This window comes from Myodes glareolus, chromosome 18, assembly GCF_982192425.1.
Source record: "Myodes glareolus chromosome 18, mMyoGla1.1, whole genome shotgun sequence".
NCBI lineage: Eukaryota > Metazoa > Chordata > Mammalia > Rodentia > Cricetidae > Myodes > Myodes glareolus.
Window position 1 is genome coordinate 32,730,029 of NC_142043.1, and position 19,591 is coordinate 32,749,619.

Below are 19,591 nucleotides of genomic sequence, written 5' to 3' on the forward strand. Positions count from 1 at the left end.
TCCTTCTGTTGTATGAGTAGCATTGAAGCTGAGCGCTCACAGCTGGTGATGGTCTGGGTGAAGGGTGGACTCTGACTCCCTTCGCTGCCCTGTGCCTGCCACTCTGTTTACTAATCCACAAAATGGCATTCAGAATGGTAGCAGTTAGCGCCAAGAATGTCACAAAGTATGGTCTCTGTTGTATGTTTTGTGTACTTTTGAAGGGTGTCTTAGTTTTTGAGTGGAGCAGAGCTGGAGACCAGGTGACTGTAGCTGGGATACTGGAGACTCTTTGCTGTCCCCACCACCAACCGCCTGGGAAGCATAATATTGAACAATTTGCCTCCTTTTTGATAGAGTTTCCTCATCTGCAGAGTGGGAATACTTTGTAACCTCTTTGCACTGACCGAGCTCCTGCGGGTGGAGCATACATACTCTCAAGCATGTAGCCACATGTATTTGAGACTACATGCAATATGATCTTAGGCCAATAACTTTTGTAGGCCATGTTTTGCCATTCAGTTAGATGAGAGAAATGCACTTGTGAGCTCTGCTGTGGAGACTTTTGTTTTGACTTTTCGAGACAGAGTTTCTCTGTGTAGCTTTGGAGCCTGTCCTAGACCTTGCTCTGTAGACCAGGCTGGCCTCAAACTTACAGAGCTCCGCCTGCCTCAGCCTCCCAAGTGCTGTGGAAGCTTTTAAAATTAGCCAGAAAGAAGAAAGTTGACTCAGTAAATATGGATGTGTGGTATGAGAGGAAACACACACTCAGTAGAGAATGGATTTGGGAGAAGGGTGGGACCCAAGGATTGTCATCTGTGAAACATTCGGCTGATTCCAGGGACAGCCATTTCTCTGCCTTGGTCTCTAAGAAGGCAGGTGCCTTCTCTCTAACCTACTCTAGCATGTGTCTCAGTGTGCCACCCCATCGCTGAAATGACATGAATTTAAGTAGGAAAATGTTTGAAACATTAGATTTATAGAGTTCTCAGTATTTGAGTGGCCCTATCAAGACACATTTCTACAATGCATAAGATCAGAACGTGGACCTTAATATGTAAGAATAACTAGGTTGGGATGGTTTTCTCTGCAGTTAGAGTCAGGCTTGGCTGGGAGCCCAAAGCACTGTGGCATCCTGACTGGAGTTGTATTTTAACAGGGAAACGCTTCCCAGCATCAGGCTTGTATCCATCTGGACCACAGACACAAATCGAAACTAAGAATCCCAGGGTTAACCTGCTGGTGAGCAAATGGCAGCAGGTCTGGCTCCTGGCTCTGGAGAGGAGGAGGAAGCTCAACGACGCCTTGGACAGGCTGGAGGAGGTCTGGAAACTCATGAGTTCATCTCCATGGGGTCTCTGCGTCTTCCTTTTCCATGATGGGCTGCACAAAAGCACGGGTTTCTCTCACATAAACAAAATCTTAGGATCTAAGTGCTCTTGTTCTGAAACAAACACTAAGATTGTGTATGTTTCTATGGCTGGGCAGTGGTGGCACACACCTTTAATCCCAGCACTTGAGAGAGAAAGGCAGGCGCAACTCTGTGAGTTCAAGGCCAGCCTGGTCTACAAAGTGAGTTCCAGGATAGCCAGGGCTGTTACACACAGAAACCCTGTCTTGAAAAAAAGAAAGAAAGAAAGAAAGAAACTTATCTGTGGGAATTAGATCCAGGGAACCAAAAACTAGAAGACTTAAGTTGTAACAACTGGATGCTGATCTGTAAGAAGGGCTTTCTAACATAGTAATACATACCCCGTGGTGGGAGGTTTTTATTTTTTCTGTTGTGAAGGGACAGGAGTGTGGGTTGGGTACATGCCAAGGTCTACACCTTCACGGGCACTCTGGCAACACACTTGTGACTAGTGGCATGAGCAGTTTTCAATGTAGAGATTTTACTTGCAAAAAAAAAAAAATCAGTGACATAGTAAAATGAACATAGTAAAAAGCCATTTGTAAGATCATGACTTTCTTCCAAGTGGGAGAAATATGTGTCACCTGGAGATCATCATCAGTGGCTTTAGTCAGCTACCAGGGAAGAAAATTTGGTGCTCGGACCTGTGCACACATAGTCAGCATTGAATGGGTTATTATAAAAAAAGGAAAAAATGATATTGGGAGGGGCGTGGGGAGTTTATGAGAGTTGAAGGGGACAACGTGAAGTGGATACTCTGGTATTTCATTGTGTGCATGTATAAAATTATCAAGAATAAGCACAGAAATTTTAAGATAGTTTGAGCAAGCACTAACTCAGTCAAACGCTTGCCCTTTTTAGCTGAGGGAGTTTGCTAACTTCGATTTTGATATCTGGCGTAAAAAATACATGCGGTGGATGAATCATAAGAAATCGCGAGTGATGGACTTCTTCAGGAGAATCGACAAGGACCAGGACGGAAAGATCACTCGGCAGGAATTTATTGATGGAATTCTTTCCTCAAGTAAGTCCCAAGGCAGGTGACTGTCGCTAGAAGACTTTGTGCAGGAAGTAAGCGCAGTTTAAGGTTATGGGGCCAATAAACTTGTGTTGCCTTTTAAATTGGCTAGGAAATCACCAGCTTGGAAAAATGTGTAATATTTTTGTCACTTGAGTCAGTCACTCTGCTGCTTTGTATGGCCACTCTCCTCAAGCTGTGTTATTAGTATAAATAAATTAGCAGTATTTGATTCTAAAAGTTTCTTGTGTATGTTACTTAGCATACATAAGCAAACCAATAAATACTGAATTCTTTATAATTTAGCTCATAATTCCAATAACATTAGTTGAACATGAGTGCCCTAAGCTAGTTTGTCTGGCAACCCTACCAAAGCATCAAGGGCTGTTAACCACTGTGTATCCCTCCAGCCCCTCATCCTTCTTGAAGATAAATTTGTATTGTATATTATTGATTTATTATACTGCAAATAGGGTGGCTTTTTTTTGAGTTGTTCAATCGCCCTGACCAGTCACATTAAGAATAAAAATAGGCAGTCAACTATGTCGTGAGGTGTAGTTAACGAACTACCTAACCAGCATTGTTGGGCGCATTTCAGAGTTCCCTACGAGTCGCCTGGAGATGAGCGCTGTAGCAGATATCTTTGACCGAGATGGCGACGGATACATCGACTACTATGAATTTGTGGCAGCTCTACATCCAAACAAAGATGCCTACAAGCCCATCACAGATGCCGACAAAATTGAAGATGAGGTATGCGTTGTCCGCCCCCTGTCATCGCCGTGTTTGTGTGTTCCGCAGGGCTCATCAGTTCTTAGGGTCCCACTCTAACATGTTAAGGTTAAAGTGAATATTTCGCCTTCGTTTTTGGCAGGTCACGAGGCAAGTAGCTAAATGTAAATGTGCGAAGCGGTTCCAGGTTGAGCAGATCGGCGACAACAAATACAGGGTGAGTGTCCAGGGGCCCCCACTCTAGCTCCTGCAGGACCCGAAGCTGAAAGAGGCAGCCGTCAGACCCACATCGCAAATTATATAACGTGTCTGTTACAGAGAGAGCTTGCATTTGAACAGCAGGCCATATTTTTAACCTCTGTAATGTGCACATAACCTTTCACCTTCTTTTACATTTGTCTAGTGTGTGTGTGTGTGTGTGTGTGTGTGTGTGTGTGTGTGTGTGTGTGTGCTATAACATGCACAGAGGTCAGAGGACATCTTGTGGGAGTCAGATCTGCTCAGCTGGATGCATCCCAGGGATTGGACTTGGGTCCTCAGGCTGGATGGCAGCGCCCTTACCTAGTCTGACTCATCCCACCCCTCCCCCACCCACACACATTGCTTCCAGCTTCCGGAGAAAATTGCTAAACATAAGATGCTCAGACCAGATAGTCAAGCTGTCCCGAATTACTTCTTCCTCTGTTAGGATTAGAGCTAAGCTTCAGGCTTCTAAATAACAGCTGTTCCAAAGCATTTTATTTCTTTTTGTCTAGAGATTAAAAATATAGACCCATTTTTATAAATACGAAAACGAATGCAGCATTTTTTTCAATTTATGTAGTATTTTTTTGCTTTTATTCAAAATCTAAATGAATTTGGTTCACATTCAAAACAGAATAATGTGCTTTTATCTTTGTTTTTTGTTCTTCTCTTATCTTTGAAGCATCTTTAGTAAGCAGCCAGGAGGGAAATGTGCTGAGCTTCCTTAACACAGCGTGTTGTCTACAAATCCAGCGCTCTTTTATTTAAAAAAAAGATATTCTTCTACCTACTGACCCTTTTAACTTCAATTTGAAATCCTAAAATTTTTTTCCAGTAAATTTGTAAGGACAGAAATGGTTTGGTTTGAAATCAGAACAAATGGGTGCCTGCTCATCTCTAAACTAGATACTGTATCTAGAGGTCCAGGGCATGTGCCTGTGTGTGCTGAGTGTGAGAGTGGGTGTGAGAGAGAGACTGTGTGCGTGTGTGTGTGAGAGAGAGAGAGACTGTGTGTGTGTGTGTGTGTGTGAGAGAGAGAGAGAGAGACTGTGTGTGTGTGTGAGAGAGAGAGAGAGACTGTGTGTGTGTGTGAGAGAGAGAGAGAGAGAGAGAGAGAGAGAGAGACTGTGTGTGTGTGTGAGAGAGAGAGAGAGAGACTGTGTGTGTGTGTGTGTGTGAGAGAGAGAGAGAGAGAGAGAGACTGTGTGTGTGTGTGTGAGAGAGAGAGAGAGAGAGAGAGACTGTGTGTGTGTGTGTGTGTGTGAGAGAGAGAGAGAGAGAGAGAGAGAGAAAGAGAGAAAATTTTCGAGCCATATAGGAAGTTTCCTGTTGAACTAATTTTGTCTTTCTCCCATTTTTCATTTTTATTTTATCAGTTCTTCCTGGGAAATCAGGTATAAACCAGTGGAATCTCAAGTTCCCAATGATTCTTTTTTTTTAATCTTTAACTCATAGCCATCCAAGCTTGCCATGGCCAGTCCTTCCATGCTGTCTTGCTAGCTACTACAGTGTTGGTTGGTGTGCTGTTCCTGTCAGCGCTATCAGAGTCCTTGACCCAGGACCCTTGACTGCTTTGTGTCCAATGAGGAGATTACTCTTAAGTGAACCAGATAATGAAGCTATCTGATTAGCTGGCTCCAGTGACGTAAACACAGCGGTCAAGTCCCATTGTTGCTGATACCGCTAACAAATTCTTATGCGGGCAGTCGCTGGAACACAAACTTGATTCTCCATACATCATGTGGGCAGTCGCTGGAACACAAACTTGATTCTCCATACATCGCTGTGTCTGAGTGTTCAGGACATATGTCACTGAGCAGTGACCATGGCAAGAAGTACCAAAAGGTCTTCATGGGGCCTCACCACAAGTGAGACGTGTGCTCCCAGTAGCTGACTTGTTCTGAGTTACTGCTTTGTGGTGCGTGCCAGGTCATATTTGGTGCTGTCGTAGCCAGATGTTTCCATTGACATCTAAGTCAACATGAACTGCTTAGTAGTGCTGTGGCGTGCCTGGGAATTTTAAACTACACACAGGAGAAATTGCATTTCAATGGACACATGATCAAGAAGTTTGTGTCTGCACTCTTCAGTCAGGAGCTTACTGTGTTAGGTAGCGATCGCTGCTCTACTGCAAGTCACATGGCATCTTTCCCCCCTTTTATTAAGAATAGAGTCTTTTCTCATACATTGTATCCTGATTACAGTTCCCACCCCTTCTCCTCCCAGTTCCTCTCCACCTCCCCTCCCCTCCAGATCCACTCTCACTTTTTTCACCTTTCTGTCTCTCACTAGAAAAGAGCAGGCTTTCTAAGAGGTAACGGCAAAATATGACACAGCATGAAGCAAAAGCTATCACACTGAAGTTGGACACTGCAGATCAACAGAAAAGAGCCTCGCGAACAGGCACAGGAGTCAGAGACACACTCATTGACACTCCCAGGAGTCCCATAAAAATATTAAACTGTAAACTGTATTATACATTCAGACGACCTGGCTCAATCTCTGGCCAAACTGTGTCTTGAAAGTTGCAAGTTATCTCGTACTTTCAATTTGCTGCAACAAAATTTAGAGTTAAATGGCACCATTACTTGGAATAGAATTTTCCCAAGAAATATTTTAATTGACATATACTAGTTTTATTTATATATATATATATGTATGTATGTGTGTACATACATATATCTCCCATGCAAATTATCAGTCTATCCCATATATATATATGGGATAGACTGATAATTTAATACGTAACACACAATATATAAGGATAAAATCAGGGTAGCATACCTATTTGTTATAACAGATAAAAATGTTACTTTTTTATGCTTGGTATTTTCTGAGTCAACAAGTAGGGTAATATCTTTTATTTTCAGAGAAAAGAAAAGATTCTTAACGTAAAAGATTTTATGTGCTGAAAATTCAAAGAGCAGTATGAGTCTGGTTTTCTTGTCTCATGGTTTGGCCTTGAGAAAATTAGAGGAATCCTAGAGACACTGTTAGTTGGCTGGAGAATACCTTGTTAAAGTAAAATCTGAAATTACCACATTTAATAGAACCAAAATACCATTTTAGGAAGCATTTTTAGTTGTTTCCTTAAGTCTGATTTTGAACCTGGTCTTGAACAAGATTCACCTGAGCCCATTATCTGGTTCCTTAAAAGTAATTTTCTTCACCCCTCTTTTCCCTTTGCTTACCAATCGCAGCACCAATTTTTGTCTCTAACAACACAAAGACAAGTTTTAATTTTTCAATTTGCATATCAGAGGCCGTTCACCCATAGGGCTGCTTAAGTTTCAGGGTTTTAAAATCGAATTTAGGAAGCGCTAACTAGAGGTGTAATGGGAAGCACGGAGTTCCTGCTGGTGTGCTTATGTGGCCATCTAAGACTGGCCGGCGCTCTGTCAGGGTTCACACCCTAAAATCCAGCATTGAGGACCATGGGAAAGTACCAGGGGTTTCTACTTACCATAGTACGGCAGGGAACCATCACGGCCAGTTCTGCTAGGAAGCTGTTGGCCCCTGACGAACTGCTTGTTTTCTGTCACTCACTAAGCTGATAAGCTGGAGATTCAGTATGGTAGTTTTCACAGTCGGACATGAGCCTCTGAGAAATGGTTTCCAGGTCCAAACTCATCAGCCTTTCAAAACAAGTAAGCCCATAACCAGAGCTACCTGTGATCTCGCGTTTGTTCAAGACTCGGAGAGTCTGTGTGCTCCCAAGTGATTGATGGTTCACTGAAGGAAGCACCAACGGCACCGAAAGCTTCGAGTAAAACCCTCTTAGATTTGGAAACTGTGTCATTAGTAATTTGTCAGTACCTGTTTTAAGACTACGGTAATATATAAAGTGGCATGTTAACCCAACCGCTAGCTAATAGATTTACCAGACCATTAGAGACCCAGAAATTTTAGTATGAAACTTTTATTAGACACAAGCATTTATTACTTTATCCCCCAGTCGGAACTTCCCTAGGGAAAACAAAGGCGCTTAAGATTTTTCCCACAGCTATCGAAGGAAAGTAGTTTTAAATTAAGAGGTAGTGTTCCCAAATCAGTTTGCTGAAGTCCATACACTTCCTTTTGTGTAAGTCCTGGGCAAGTGGACTTGTGCTTCTGTCCATGGCTGCGCTTAACGTCTAGAGACATTCTCAGTTCCTGCCTTGTGAGTGCTGTGTCTATTACAAGAAAGAAACATGATTTGTAGCTTTAGAATGAAGCTTCAACATTATACTTGATTAACCTTTGTGATCTTTCTTCCCCCAACTGTTTCCTTTGAGCTAAATCGGCATGCAGCAGTCTAATGTAGATCATGACAAACCCCTTTTGAGATTTCACTAATTAATCACTGTGAACTAAGCAAGCAATTGAGTTGGTTGCTTACGCCACTGCAAGCTTCACGCCATCCTCTCGCTTGTCACTGGTACTGACAATTAGAGGTCCTTTCTCTCTTCGCTGCCTAGTTTGGAGACTCACAGCAGCTGCGGCTGGTTCGGATCCTGCGGAGTACGGTGATGGTTCGTGTTGGAGGTGGATGGATGGCTCTGGATGAGTTCTTAGTGAAAAACGATCCATGCAGGGGTAAGGAGACGAACGGGGCGTCAGCGCCGTGAGAGCTTGGCAGTGTCCAGTGTTCCTCATTGACGGCAGACTGGGCCCAGCTTGAGTCCCACGGCCGTTGTTTCAGACTGGTCTATAAAATATATCCTTTCTTCTTTTTTTTTTTTCCAACTAATGGGATGAATTTGATACAGGTAGGTAGGAAGTACAGTCTAGATTTTCTGTGTAAGACCTCCTGTCTAGTTCTCAAAATGAACACTTCCACTCACCAGGACAGACTTCTTCACATGGTAATGTCTGAAAATGACAGAGAGTAAAAGTCTAAAAGTCAAGTTTTTTTAAATGAGGGGAGAGGTGGGGAAAGCAATACATAAAAACAACAGCAAACCCTCACTGAAGTTGAATAACTGTAAATATTATTTTGTAGCTTTCACCGGCTCTGAGCCCAGGGGTTTTAGCATAGGTTCTAATATTCCTAGTATCTCTTTTTGAAGAGTGTACTATTGTTTTTAATTATATGTGTGTGTGCATGCATGTGCAGTGTGTGTATGTATGTGCCAGTGTCCACAGATCCTCCAGAGCTGGCGTTACAGGTGGTTGTGAACCACCCATGGGTCCTGATACCAAACAAGGGCCCTTTACAAAAGCAGTAAATTCTGTTAACCACTGAGCCCTCCCACCAGCCCTGATATTCCTACTTTCATGTCCTACAGTTGCTCGATTCTTAATTCATCATATGGATATTTGATTACAGTTTATAATTAGGTGCCATCTATTCAGTAAGCATTTGTTAGTTTTAAACCAGAAAACATTAAGGTTGATGATTTGCCTTAGTCTGTGAACTTATTCTAGTCCTTTCAAAGCGTCTGTTCCAGCTTTGCCCGTTAGGCTCCCAAGTAGAAGGTCAAGCAGGAACCCTTCCTTTCAGTGCTGGCACCTGGGTACAGGTGTATCCGAGTCAGCAGGCGTGTCCATCAAGTCCAGAGTGAACTGTTACACAGCCACATAGTGGCCCTGCTCTTTGTTAACTAAAGATGCAGCTTAAAGAGGGGTAGAGCTCTCCTGTCCTGTCAGTCCTGCTTGCTTACACTAGGGATGTGTTTAGAGAAACGTTTTCATTTCAGTGCAGACACGACGTGCACTTAATACCAACCTAAATGGGTTAGTGCCCTACACACCAAGGGTGTGTGGGAGTTGGGGGTGGGCGGTATAGTACCTGTTGCTCCAAAGGCCTGGTGAATAAAACGAGGTGAGATTGACTGGAGCACAAGATAAAATTATGCGGCCAAGAAATGCAGTCATCATAAGCTGCATAGGCGGCTGGCGGTCTGAAACGGCATGCTCTAATAGCAAATACAGTATGGTAAATACATAAACGAGGAGCCGTCATCGTTAGCGCGATGGGAGCCTTGTGTCCTCTCTGGAGCTGGGGTACGGTTTTGTCTGGCTGGTGTTGCAGTAGGCTTGGTCATACCAGCGTCACCACAAACACGGCAGTGGTGTTGCCACACCACACCCGCAAGATGGCTGCTACATCAGGCAGGTGATAGGAGTTTCTCAGCTCCATTAAAAAGTCCGTTGTTAAGCAAAACGTCCGTTTGTGGTACGTGAGTGCGCTCTGAAAAGAGCACGGGCCAAGGTAAATACAGCCGTCCCTAGGAAATGGCGGTGCAGATGTGTCCTGTCCTGCGGGATCACGGAGGACAAGCTAACACGCCTGGCCGAGCTTTGCAGCTGCTTCTCCTGGTGCAGTCGGACCTTGTAGGGCTTCTTCTCCTGGTGCGACTTGTGTCCTGAGTGTGTGCTGAAGGCTGCATCTGAGCTCTCTGCATACCCAGCTGCTGTACTGTGTTTCCTCTGCTAACAGTATCCTCTAATGTGACTGGTATCCTGTGTCATTTTTTCTAGTTCATCATCATGGGAGTAAAATGTTACGTTCGGAATCAAACTCTTCAATTACTACTACTCAGCCTACTATAGGTTGGCAACCCCTCTCTTTGGCTCTCGCTCTCACTTTTCTCTTTCCTTCTTTTACATTCTTGCTTTCATGATTCGTTTTAACACAATATGCTTCATTCACGTGTATGGCTTAACTCCCATTCAGCGAGCCGGGCTTCTAATCTGACATTAGAAATTCTGAAAATGCGACACGCTCGTAGTTTGTCGCAAGTGTTGCCCAAGTGATCAAGCACATGCCAACACGTTGCCCATCGGGTCCTTGTGGAGTGTTCTCCATGTGCATATGTGTTTGTATGAGTGCTCCATCACTGATTGCCTCGTGGATTCCTGGGTCTGGTGTTTGTTCTGCATGTTGGTAAAATGGTTCATTTTTTTTTTAAAGGCCTGAAATTAAAATACTAGCTGCCCTCACTTCAGTGAAAGTTCTGGAAGTGTTTAATGCTATCTTTCATGACTAACAAGCCACCTCCGATTTTGTGTAATTGTTAAATACTGGCATTCTCCAGACCTCAGCAATACATGTAAAAAGACACAGCCCTGCCTTCCTGACTTGTCTATTTGGTGTGGTGTAAGGGTGACCAAGCGTGTGGGCATCAGTAGCTGGTGGATTAACAGTGGCATGAGCTTCCCATTGTCATGCTGACTTTGTTTTACACGGGTTATTCTTGCTGGTGTCTAGTGTTAGAGTAAGCGCACCTTTGCCCATCTCCACGCTCCCTTGTACCCGAGAGGAATGCATTGTGAAGGAATGCATTTAACTTCTTGTTATGCTAAGTTGGAGTTGGCATGGCAAAAAGATGTCCTCGAAGTTTTCAGCGTGCTCTTTGGTGTCAGGTGCCCCCACCCCTGCAAAGACTGAATGCATTCTCTTCTTTTCGGTGCCTTCTGCTGCGTGGGTGAATCCAGCTAAAGGACGGACCAACATGGAGCTGCGTGAGAAGTTCATCCTAGCAGACGGTGCCAGTCAGGGGATGGCTGCCTTCCGGCCACGAGGCCGCAGATCACGGCCTTCATCCCGAGGGGCTTCGCCCAACAGATCCACTTCTGTGTCCAGTCACGCTGGCCAGGCAGCCTCCCCACAGGTGCCTGCTGCCGCCAGCACACCCAAGGTAGGACTCTGGGCTGTGGCCTCTCCTCTCCCAATGCACTCGCTGTCCCGAGCATACTGTTGGGTGTTGGATCTCTCTGGAATTTGTTGGACCAGCCTCAACCATTTAGATCTCTTCCCACCTATTGTTTTTTTAATATGTTCTGCCCAGTGACCCTTGAAGCAGGTGTCTATACTATAGGGTTACCTGTCTAGGGGCTTTGTCAGCTTCCAGGTTGAGTTTTCTGTTTAGAAGTTTCATTTTTTGTTGTGTTTTTGTTTTGGGTTGGTTTTTTTGTTTTTTTGTTTTGTTTTGTTTTGTTTTGGTATGTATGATTTGCCATCCGCTCTCTCCACCCTTGTTTTCATGGCCTGTGTAACATGAGTCTCCCATGAATGCCTCTTCCCTGTGAGTTTGTTTTTGATCTGCTGTCCTTTACATTTGATTTGCCATTGTTCCACGCAGATTCTCCACCCTTTAACACGCAATTACGGTAAACCATGGTTGACAAACAGCAAAATGTCAACTCCTTGTAAAGCAGCCGAGGGCTCAGACTTTCCCGTGTCGTCAGCAGAGGTACCGTAAGGCCCCAGATCCCGGTCCTAACCGCCTCCTCTAATTGACACCGCCACCTACTAACACTGCCACCACCACCTTAATGTGTGTGCTTTTAACAGTACTCCGTCCTCTTGCCGCCATCTGTAAAACAGTCCTCGGGGCATGCGAACGAGAGGCTGTCAGAAAAGACTGTTCACACCGTCAGGCTGGACACCTTCTGTGGGTTTTGGTTCCCGTTCATACTTAAGTCTCCGTGTATCATTTAGACGAGTAAAACACAGAATGTATATTCAAGCCTATGAAAGTTTACTTTAATGTTGGTGAAATGCTTTTGCCCGTAGGTATAATTTGAGAGAGAAGTTTAGCATGTTCCCTTGAATGAGAATGAGGAACAGTGTCATCGGCAGCATTTACAGAATTAGTTAAGGAATTTTAGTAAGCGTTCACCATGGATGGGGCCTCTGACCGTCTCTGGCATTCACTTCTGCTCGTTCACGCTGGCCAGGAACGACATAGTTCTCAGTTCCTGGTGCAGGCATCAGAGGGATGTGCGTGGGAATATTGACAGCCAGCTGTCATCTTCAAAAGGTGTCTGTATTATATTTTAGAAGCGAATATTATGTGAGCATACCGTAACAATGACCTGGTGTACAGGGAGAAGCTATTTAGAACATTTAAGATAATATTTGCCAAGATTAACTCACATATTAGATTGTCTACATTCAATTAAAAATCAACCATCTACTTTTGAAAGAAACTTCTGTGAATTGATCAATACAGACACTATTTCACATCCTTGATTAAAACCACATAATGGAGGAGTGGTCCCTAAACTTCTTTTCTTTGAAAGAAGGGACTTTTTTTTTTTTTGCTTAATGGTTAGATATAATTTGAAAGCCAAGGCCCTTGTATAAAATAACTGTGTACAAAAGAAATGTGGTACTTTTTTGGAGCTTGTGGTTTTTATGACTGTTACTGACAACTGGTGAGCAGAGACAAGCTTCTTGCCTTCTGTTCTCAGTTTCGGTCACTGCATGGCCGAGTGGAAGAATTGAGACAAACACAGACTCCCTTCTAACATTGTCTGTCCTCTTCATTCCCCTTGGTCCTGCACTCCCGGTTGTTCCCTTCGGGTGGGAAATACTAACATCATAGATTACATCTGGAAATGTCTGTTAGCTGTTATGAATCTATTATGTAAAAACTGAGAAGCTTTTAAAGGACCTCAAATGACAGGTTTAAAATTTCTATGTTCACATTAAAAAAAAAAAAAAAGTAGGCCAGTCGGTGGTGGTGCACACCTTTAATCCCAGCACTCGGAAGGCAGAGGCAGGCGGATCTCTATGAATTTGAAGACAGCCTGGTGTACAAGAGCTAGTTCCAAAGCTTTGGAGAAACCCTGTCTCGAAAAACCAAAAAACAAACAAAAAAAAGAAAGTAGCAAATGCCCCATTAGGCATTTGGGGCTGGGGAAAGAAAGGATTCAATTGGTAAATGCCCACCGTGCAAACATGAACCCTGAGTTCAGATCCCCAGAACTCACCTAAAAGTGGGGTACGGGGGTATATAGCTAGAGAATTGGTGAGAAATCCTGTCTCAGAAGCAGAAAGCAGTAGAGGAAGGTGCCCAACATCTGCCTGTGGCCTCAGCACACATGCACTCACGTGTGCATGCACACACACCTAATAAAGCCTAAGTACACTGGTTGAAGTGTGTGTGTGTGTGTGTGTGTGTGTGTGTGTGTGTGTGTGAGAGAGAGAGAGAGAGAGAGAGAGTCCAGTCACAACGGTCAGAGTGTAGGGCTCTTGTCACTCATAGGACTCTGGCTTCTGTAACGCTCCATGATAACTCCAATCATCATCATCAGTGGCTCCCGGGGCAGTTTAGATTCTTTCTAAGTGAGGAATTTCACTAGATCCACCTTGTCAGATCTTGGGTGGTGAGGCGATTGTGAGGTCTAACTCTGGCTAATATATAAAAGCAGGTTGAAAGTGTTTCCATGCATAAGTCATACATCAGTAATGTGCTGGAGTCAGATGGTGGTGGTGCACGCCTTTAATCCCAGAGGCAGAGGCAGGTGGATCTCTGAGTTCGAGGCCAGCCTGGTCTTATAGAGCAAGTTCCAGGATAGCTAGGGCTACGCAGAGAAACCCTGCCTTGCAAAACAAAACAAACAAAGTGCTATGCTGGAGCTCATGTAGGCAGTGCATCCCAGCACTCAGAGTGGGAAGGAAAGGAGAGTCTGAGGTCTGCCTGTTTTAAAAAGAATGTTACTCGCACTTGGGTATGTGTGTAGAATGCACAGGAAGACAAAGGATAGGAATCAAATACTAACTCCAATAAATGCAATATCAAATGATAAGATCAGTATCAAAAGTTCTGCATATACTTTATTAAGAATTTTAGACTCAGTGTGGAGATTGTTTTCAAAATGTAGTCATCATTTTTATAGCTATGCTTTCTCTGTGGCTCCTGGGCTCTGTGCCCCTTGACAAATACGAAACCCTTATACTCTAGAGATGGTATTTTTAGCTGCAGAGAAACCGCCCTGCATGTTGTGACTCCTCAGGGTTTAAAACAAGTATCCCAAAAGCATGGCCTGTAAGTTTTGTACAGTTGAGCCAGTACCACGAAGAATAAAACAACACGTGATAGGCCCTGACGTGGACACATTCAGTGTGGAGTTAGCCGATCACACCTCCTTTTTAAGCTTTTCCGAGCTGTCTTATTACCGGGTGTCTTTTCCTGCTCTCATCGGGCCGCCTCTGTTTACATCTGCCTCGTGTTTCCGAGGACATGGAAGGCAGAGGAGCATTCAGGCCCAGTTGCAGCTCTCTGTTCCCTGCACAGCCGTCATCCTGGGGTCAGCTGTCAGTCTGAGATACTAACCTCCCCACCGCTCAGTCTGCCTTGTTTTCCTCACCATGGCTTTTGTGTTCTGTGGGAGACTTCGGCTTTGCGTTTCCTTTCTCATCACGAAGCCGTTTTCTTTAGGAGGTTTCCTTTATGCAAGTCATAATAAAACACTGGAGGAGGAAAGCAAGTGAGAGCCACACGCCTCGGTTAACGGAAGCATGTCTACCTCCTAAGAGGACGTGCATAGATGTCCAGCCATGAGTAAAGTATGTCAGTGGAATATCGGGAAACATGGGCAAAGTCTCACGTGGTCTCTGCACTGGTCGCACACAGGGAACGCCAATCCAGGGAAGCAAGCTGCGACTCCCGGGGTATCTATCAGGGAAAGGCTTCCACTCCGGGGAGGACAGAGCCTTGATAACAGCAGCAGCTGCCAGAGTCCGAACACAGCTTGCCGGTGAGTGTGGCCATTTCTTTCTTGAACAATGACCTCAGACTTAAAGTTCCCTCCCTTCCTCTTTTGAAAGGGAATTTTTTGACAGTGTTGTATTCTTTTGACGTGAAATGAAGCCGTAATCCTCCAATAAAGAAGGGTAAATGACTCCTAGCAGGGTGACTAGGAATCTTTTTGGACAGCACCAAAGGACCCGGGGCGTAAACATAGCTCAGCACTGCACCCCTCGCTCTGGGAACCTCTTGCCACTCAGGGAGCGCATGGGGCTGTGCCAGGTAACAGTTACTGGCCCTTCCATCAGGGCTAATGAATTAGTCCAAAGACTAATGAATTTAGTGACACTCCAGCGCTACCAAGCTCTGAGCTCAGCATCAGGGACACTTCTCACATGATTTAAGTCACATTCCCTTAGACAAGACATATACCTGAGGGTCTGTGGACACCTCAGACAAGCCAGGCTCAGCCCTCCAACAACACAAAGGGGTGTTCTTTGTGTCTACCTGTAACGGACACTGCCAGTCTAGATGTTGCTCTTGAACCTTTGCTCAGGATGAGGCTACCTGCCCTTGAGTGATAACGAGAAGCCACGAGACCAAAGGGTTTGCATGTGAATACTGAGCGCTAGACAAGCATGTTGAGATTAAACATGGCTCCTCTGTCTCCTCTCTCCTCAGAATCCAGGAAGACTCCAAGCCGCCCTGGAAGCAGAGCTGGAAGCAAAGCTGGCAGCAGGGCCAGCAGCCGCCGAGGCAGTGACGCATCAGACTTTGACATTTCGGAAATCCAGTCTGTGTGCTCAGACGTGGAGACTGTCCCACAGACACACAGACCTGTGCCCCGAGCAGGTTCTCGGCCGTCCACAGGCAAGCCGTCTAAGATCCCCACACCCCAGAGGAAGTCACCTGCCAGCAGACTAGACAAGTCTTCAAAGAGATAGTGCACCGGGCGCCAACAAGCCCTCCCCTGAGCATTTATTATTTAAGTGAATGATGTAAAATATGATGTAGAGATTACTGTGAAATATTGCAGGAGGCGAGTTTTAAATTCTGCAGATGGCCTTATTTGTGTATTTGTCTTTTTATTTGATCTGTATCACTTTTTGGTCAGATTTTCTGGGGGTAAAAGTCACATCATATGTGATGAGGAAGAAAGAATTTAACATGAACTGATAATGTTCCTGCACTGTCACGTGTAGACACACACACTAAAGGCAGTTACTGTACCGACAGGTAAGTCTCCATCCTCTCCGACAACCACAGCGCTACATAGCTGACATTAAGGGATACCTCATGACACTTCTTGTTTCTATGAAAATTCTGAACATCTGACAGACATAGCAGGGAAATCTTTCTTTTGAGATGCTTTAACTGTAAATTAGAAGGAAAGCAAAAGGAAAAACACTTCAACACACAGTTCTTCAAGCCGTAACCAACGGAGAATCCCAGGAGATTGCTTCAAGCAGCTGTGGGTCCCGTGGTGTGCAAGCACCTCCTAGCATCCTTGTTCCGTTGCTTTAGATGCAGCCAGACGTGCCCTGGGTTATCAGCCGTCTCTACTGTAAGAATGTGATGCAAAGTGCATTCGTATAAACGTGAGGTTTGCTTTGCTTGGGTGGACAGCAGCCCCTGTATCATTGAACTCATTTTGTAACAGCAATTTTGCTTGCAAAAAAAGCTATGAAATAAAACATGTCCCTTAACTTCATTGCTATGGAATTAATTTTTTCCCCAGGGAAAATTGGTGTATTTTTTTATGAACAGTATCAATTTGGAGTGACCAAAAGATACTTTAAAAGTGGGTTTATTTTGATTTCTCATCTGGAATAATCATGTTCTGGTATTATATCTACTTATATTTAATAAATATGCATTTTAATTTATTATGTATACTCACATACTAGAGAAAGATATTAGTATGCATTTAATAAAACCTATTCACTTGAATACTTGGAATACTTGATTATTTAAAGTGAGCTTCTCTGTTTGTTTCCAAGGACATGCTAATAAGTGTGGCAGGGAGTGTTGGGGAGGTGTGAAAGGAGTTAACACTAGTGGGAACCCCGTCTGTAGGTATTCTAGTATGTTCTACTTCTGTGCCCACTAGTGGTAATGATTGTCAGGCTGCAGCGTCCTGACCTCCTAGAGTCAGGGGAGACTCTGTTATGAGTCACGAGGAAGCATGACAGAAGTGAGATCTGTAACAAGACGGCTGCTCTTACTGTTAGCATGACGACAGTCTTCTACCGTCTGTGTGAGTTCTCTTTGTTTGTGTTTAATCAAATTACACAATTTCCCTAAATAAGAAAGTAGCACAAACTGTAGTTAGAAGAATGCAGGTGGCTCTGTTGGGCATGGCAGATCACAGCACCCTCTAACTGGGCACAGAGTTCAGAAAGGGGTAGTGTTGGTGTTCGGGTACCATGGAGAAAGGCTTGGATTTTTTTTTCCCCCTGCTTGCTAATCATTCCTGAGAACTGGTGCCTTGTCTGCGCAGTGACTGTGCTCTCCTGTCAAGGCAAGGATAAGATAATTCTAACCCTGAGATGACGTGGTAGCTCCTGCGTTTGAATACATCACCTAAAAAGGAAGCTGAAATGGCTCTTCCTTTAATGTTTTGCACAAATTCGGTTTTTATTTCAGAGACAAAGGAATGATTTTGTTTTCATCTGTCTGGATACTACTGCTGTTAAAGTGGTAAGGAGCCCTTGGAGCTGGAGAGGTAGCCCAGTGCTTAAGGGCCCTGGTTGCTCTTGCAGAGGACCTTTATTTGGTTCCCAGCACCTACATGGTGGCTCACAACCATCTGCAACTCTGCTTCTAGTGGATAGATCCAGTGCCGTCTTCAGACCTCATTGGGCATCACACATGCGCATAGCATACAGGCATACATGCAGTCAACCACTCATATATGTAAGATAACAATTTTTTAAAAAAGCTAGAGTCTCCTTTTTGCTAGTAAAATAAGCTTTTTGAAGAAGGTGGGTGTTTCAAGGTAGTTCAAAGAAGCCGTCAGAATCCTACCTGGCCATCACTGCGTTGGCGGAGACTTCAAACCATTGGGAGTTTCCTTTCTCCACCTGAGTCTGCACTAGCAGAGTCCTGAGTGATCCTGAGCACAGAGCCCCCTACCCACCTACACACTGCCCTTTCTGTTCTTTGTTCTACCTCTTTCATTTTCCCTTCTCCTCAAAATGCGGAGCGTGGAACCCAGGGCTGTAAAGCGCAGGTGTACTCCCAGGTACTCCAAAGGTTAGGTTGCTTGAGTTCAAGGTCAGACTGAGCTACTTAGGGAGGTCAAATCTTAAAACCAGCAACAAAAACAGGTCATTGGGATGAATCTCAACCCTAAAAAGTTAGCTGCAGTATCAGAGAATCCAAATCCTGGGCAGATGTTTTTGTCTGGGAAAACAAAACAAAACAAAAAAATCTCAAAGCTACTGTGGTGTACTGTTTCTTTCTTTTGAAACAATGGCCGGAAACTGTTGGACCTGGCCAAATGGCAAATGTGGGTTACAAACTTGGCAAGTTTCTCTGGGTAGCCAGGACTGACCTTTAAACAACAGAAGGGAAGGAAGAAGCAAAGGAATCTGTTGTCTTGTTTCCGCAAGACATATATTTATTTATATATTGTATATATATACACATACATACATATACATACACACACATATATAGTCCCAAGTGTAGGATGGTTACCTCCTTGTGACCGGTGCTTTGAAGTGTTCTCAGGTGAGTGACCCAGCTGTTACACACCCTTGGTACTTGCTGTCAACCTGATGGGTTGCCACCTGGATCCCACAAAAGCAGCAGGCACTTCCGTTTTATTTATCAGTACTTTAGGAGACAAGTGCCCTTCAGTCTAGCTGAAGATAACTATTACTCCAGACTGCTTAAAAGTAAACAGTCATGTTTAAAGCATGTGTGTGTGTGTGTGTGTGTGTGTGTGTGTGTGTGTGTGTGCATGAAATACGGCGCTGAAATTCTGCATGTGAGCTGCCAGACTTCAGGATAACTGCATCACAACTACCGCCTGCTAATACTTGGAAGTTTGCTACCAATATGCTAAGTTAACACGTACAAAACGTGTGCAAAGGAAATTCTTCCTATCCTCCCTCCTCTCTCTCCCCCTACTTCCTCCCTCCCCTGTTCTCTCTGCCCTGTGACAAAGGGAGAAATAACCAAACATTCACCCTGGGTAAGCCAGCAAGAATGAAACGAAGTTCCACCCAAATCTGACTTGGTGAACCCGTGAGTTTGTTGGGGTCATTCATAGGCACAAAAATTACTGTCACCAAAAAGCTCACCCCAGCGGGCAGCAACTCAAAACTGTGTGCTTAGAGCAGAACTTCCAGAGGGTTGGGAAAATCCTGCCTTCCCACCCCCTTGGCTCACATGATAGATGATCACCCTAGGAATGGGTTTCATCAGCTCTTCAACAGAATTTTACATTTATGCCTTTATTTTCATTTATTGAAAATTAAAGTAATTTAGAGGTTAAGAAATTTTCCAAATAGTTCCCAAAATAAAATTATATATATTCTTTTATATATATTATAAATATATATAAAATTATATATATATAAGAATATATATATTCTCTTAGAATGTTACTATTCTTAAAATTTCCACCATTTTGCCCTGGGGTAAGAAGGACTAGGTTTAGTTGACATGATTCTGGAACCAGTCTACTTTGCTTTTGGTCTCTGGACTCTTCCTCACATATTCCCATGAGTAAACAGT

At 44.1% G+C, this 19,591-nt stretch overlaps 1 protein-coding gene across 22 annotated transcripts in view; it reads left to right on the forward strand.

Annotated features, from left to right (window-relative positions):
- Dst (dystonin) overlaps positions 1-16,795 on the forward strand; it is a 408,649-nt gene extending 391,854 nt beyond the window's left edge. For 10 of the 22 annotated variants that reach the window (XM_048430395.3, XM_085679491.2, XM_085679495.2 and 7 more), the window contains 11 exons: positions 1,139-1,302; positions 2,252-2,414; positions 3,007-3,161; positions 3,283-3,357; positions 4,760-4,777; positions 7,841-7,958; positions 9,846-9,917; positions 10,803-11,005; positions 11,450-11,560; positions 14,732-14,855; positions 15,527-16,795. In XM_048430395.3, coding sequence (XP_048286352.3) covers positions 1,139-1,302; positions 2,252-2,414; positions 3,007-3,161; positions 3,283-3,357; positions 4,760-4,777; positions 7,841-7,958; positions 9,846-9,917; positions 10,803-11,005; positions 11,450-11,560; positions 14,732-14,855; positions 15,527-15,789 — 1,466 coding nt within the window. In that variant the 3' untranslated portion in view covers positions 15,790-16,795. The remainder of the gene's footprint in view (positions 1-1,138; positions 1,303-2,251; positions 2,415-3,006; positions 3,162-3,282; positions 3,358-4,759; positions 4,778-7,840; positions 7,959-9,845; positions 9,918-10,802; positions 11,006-11,449; positions 11,561-14,731; positions 14,856-15,526) is intronic. The other 12 variants (XM_048430399.3, XM_085679498.2, XM_085679499.2 and 9 more) reach the window with 3 other exon arrangements.
- The last annotated feature ends 2,796 nt before the right edge of the window (positions 16,796-19,591 follow it).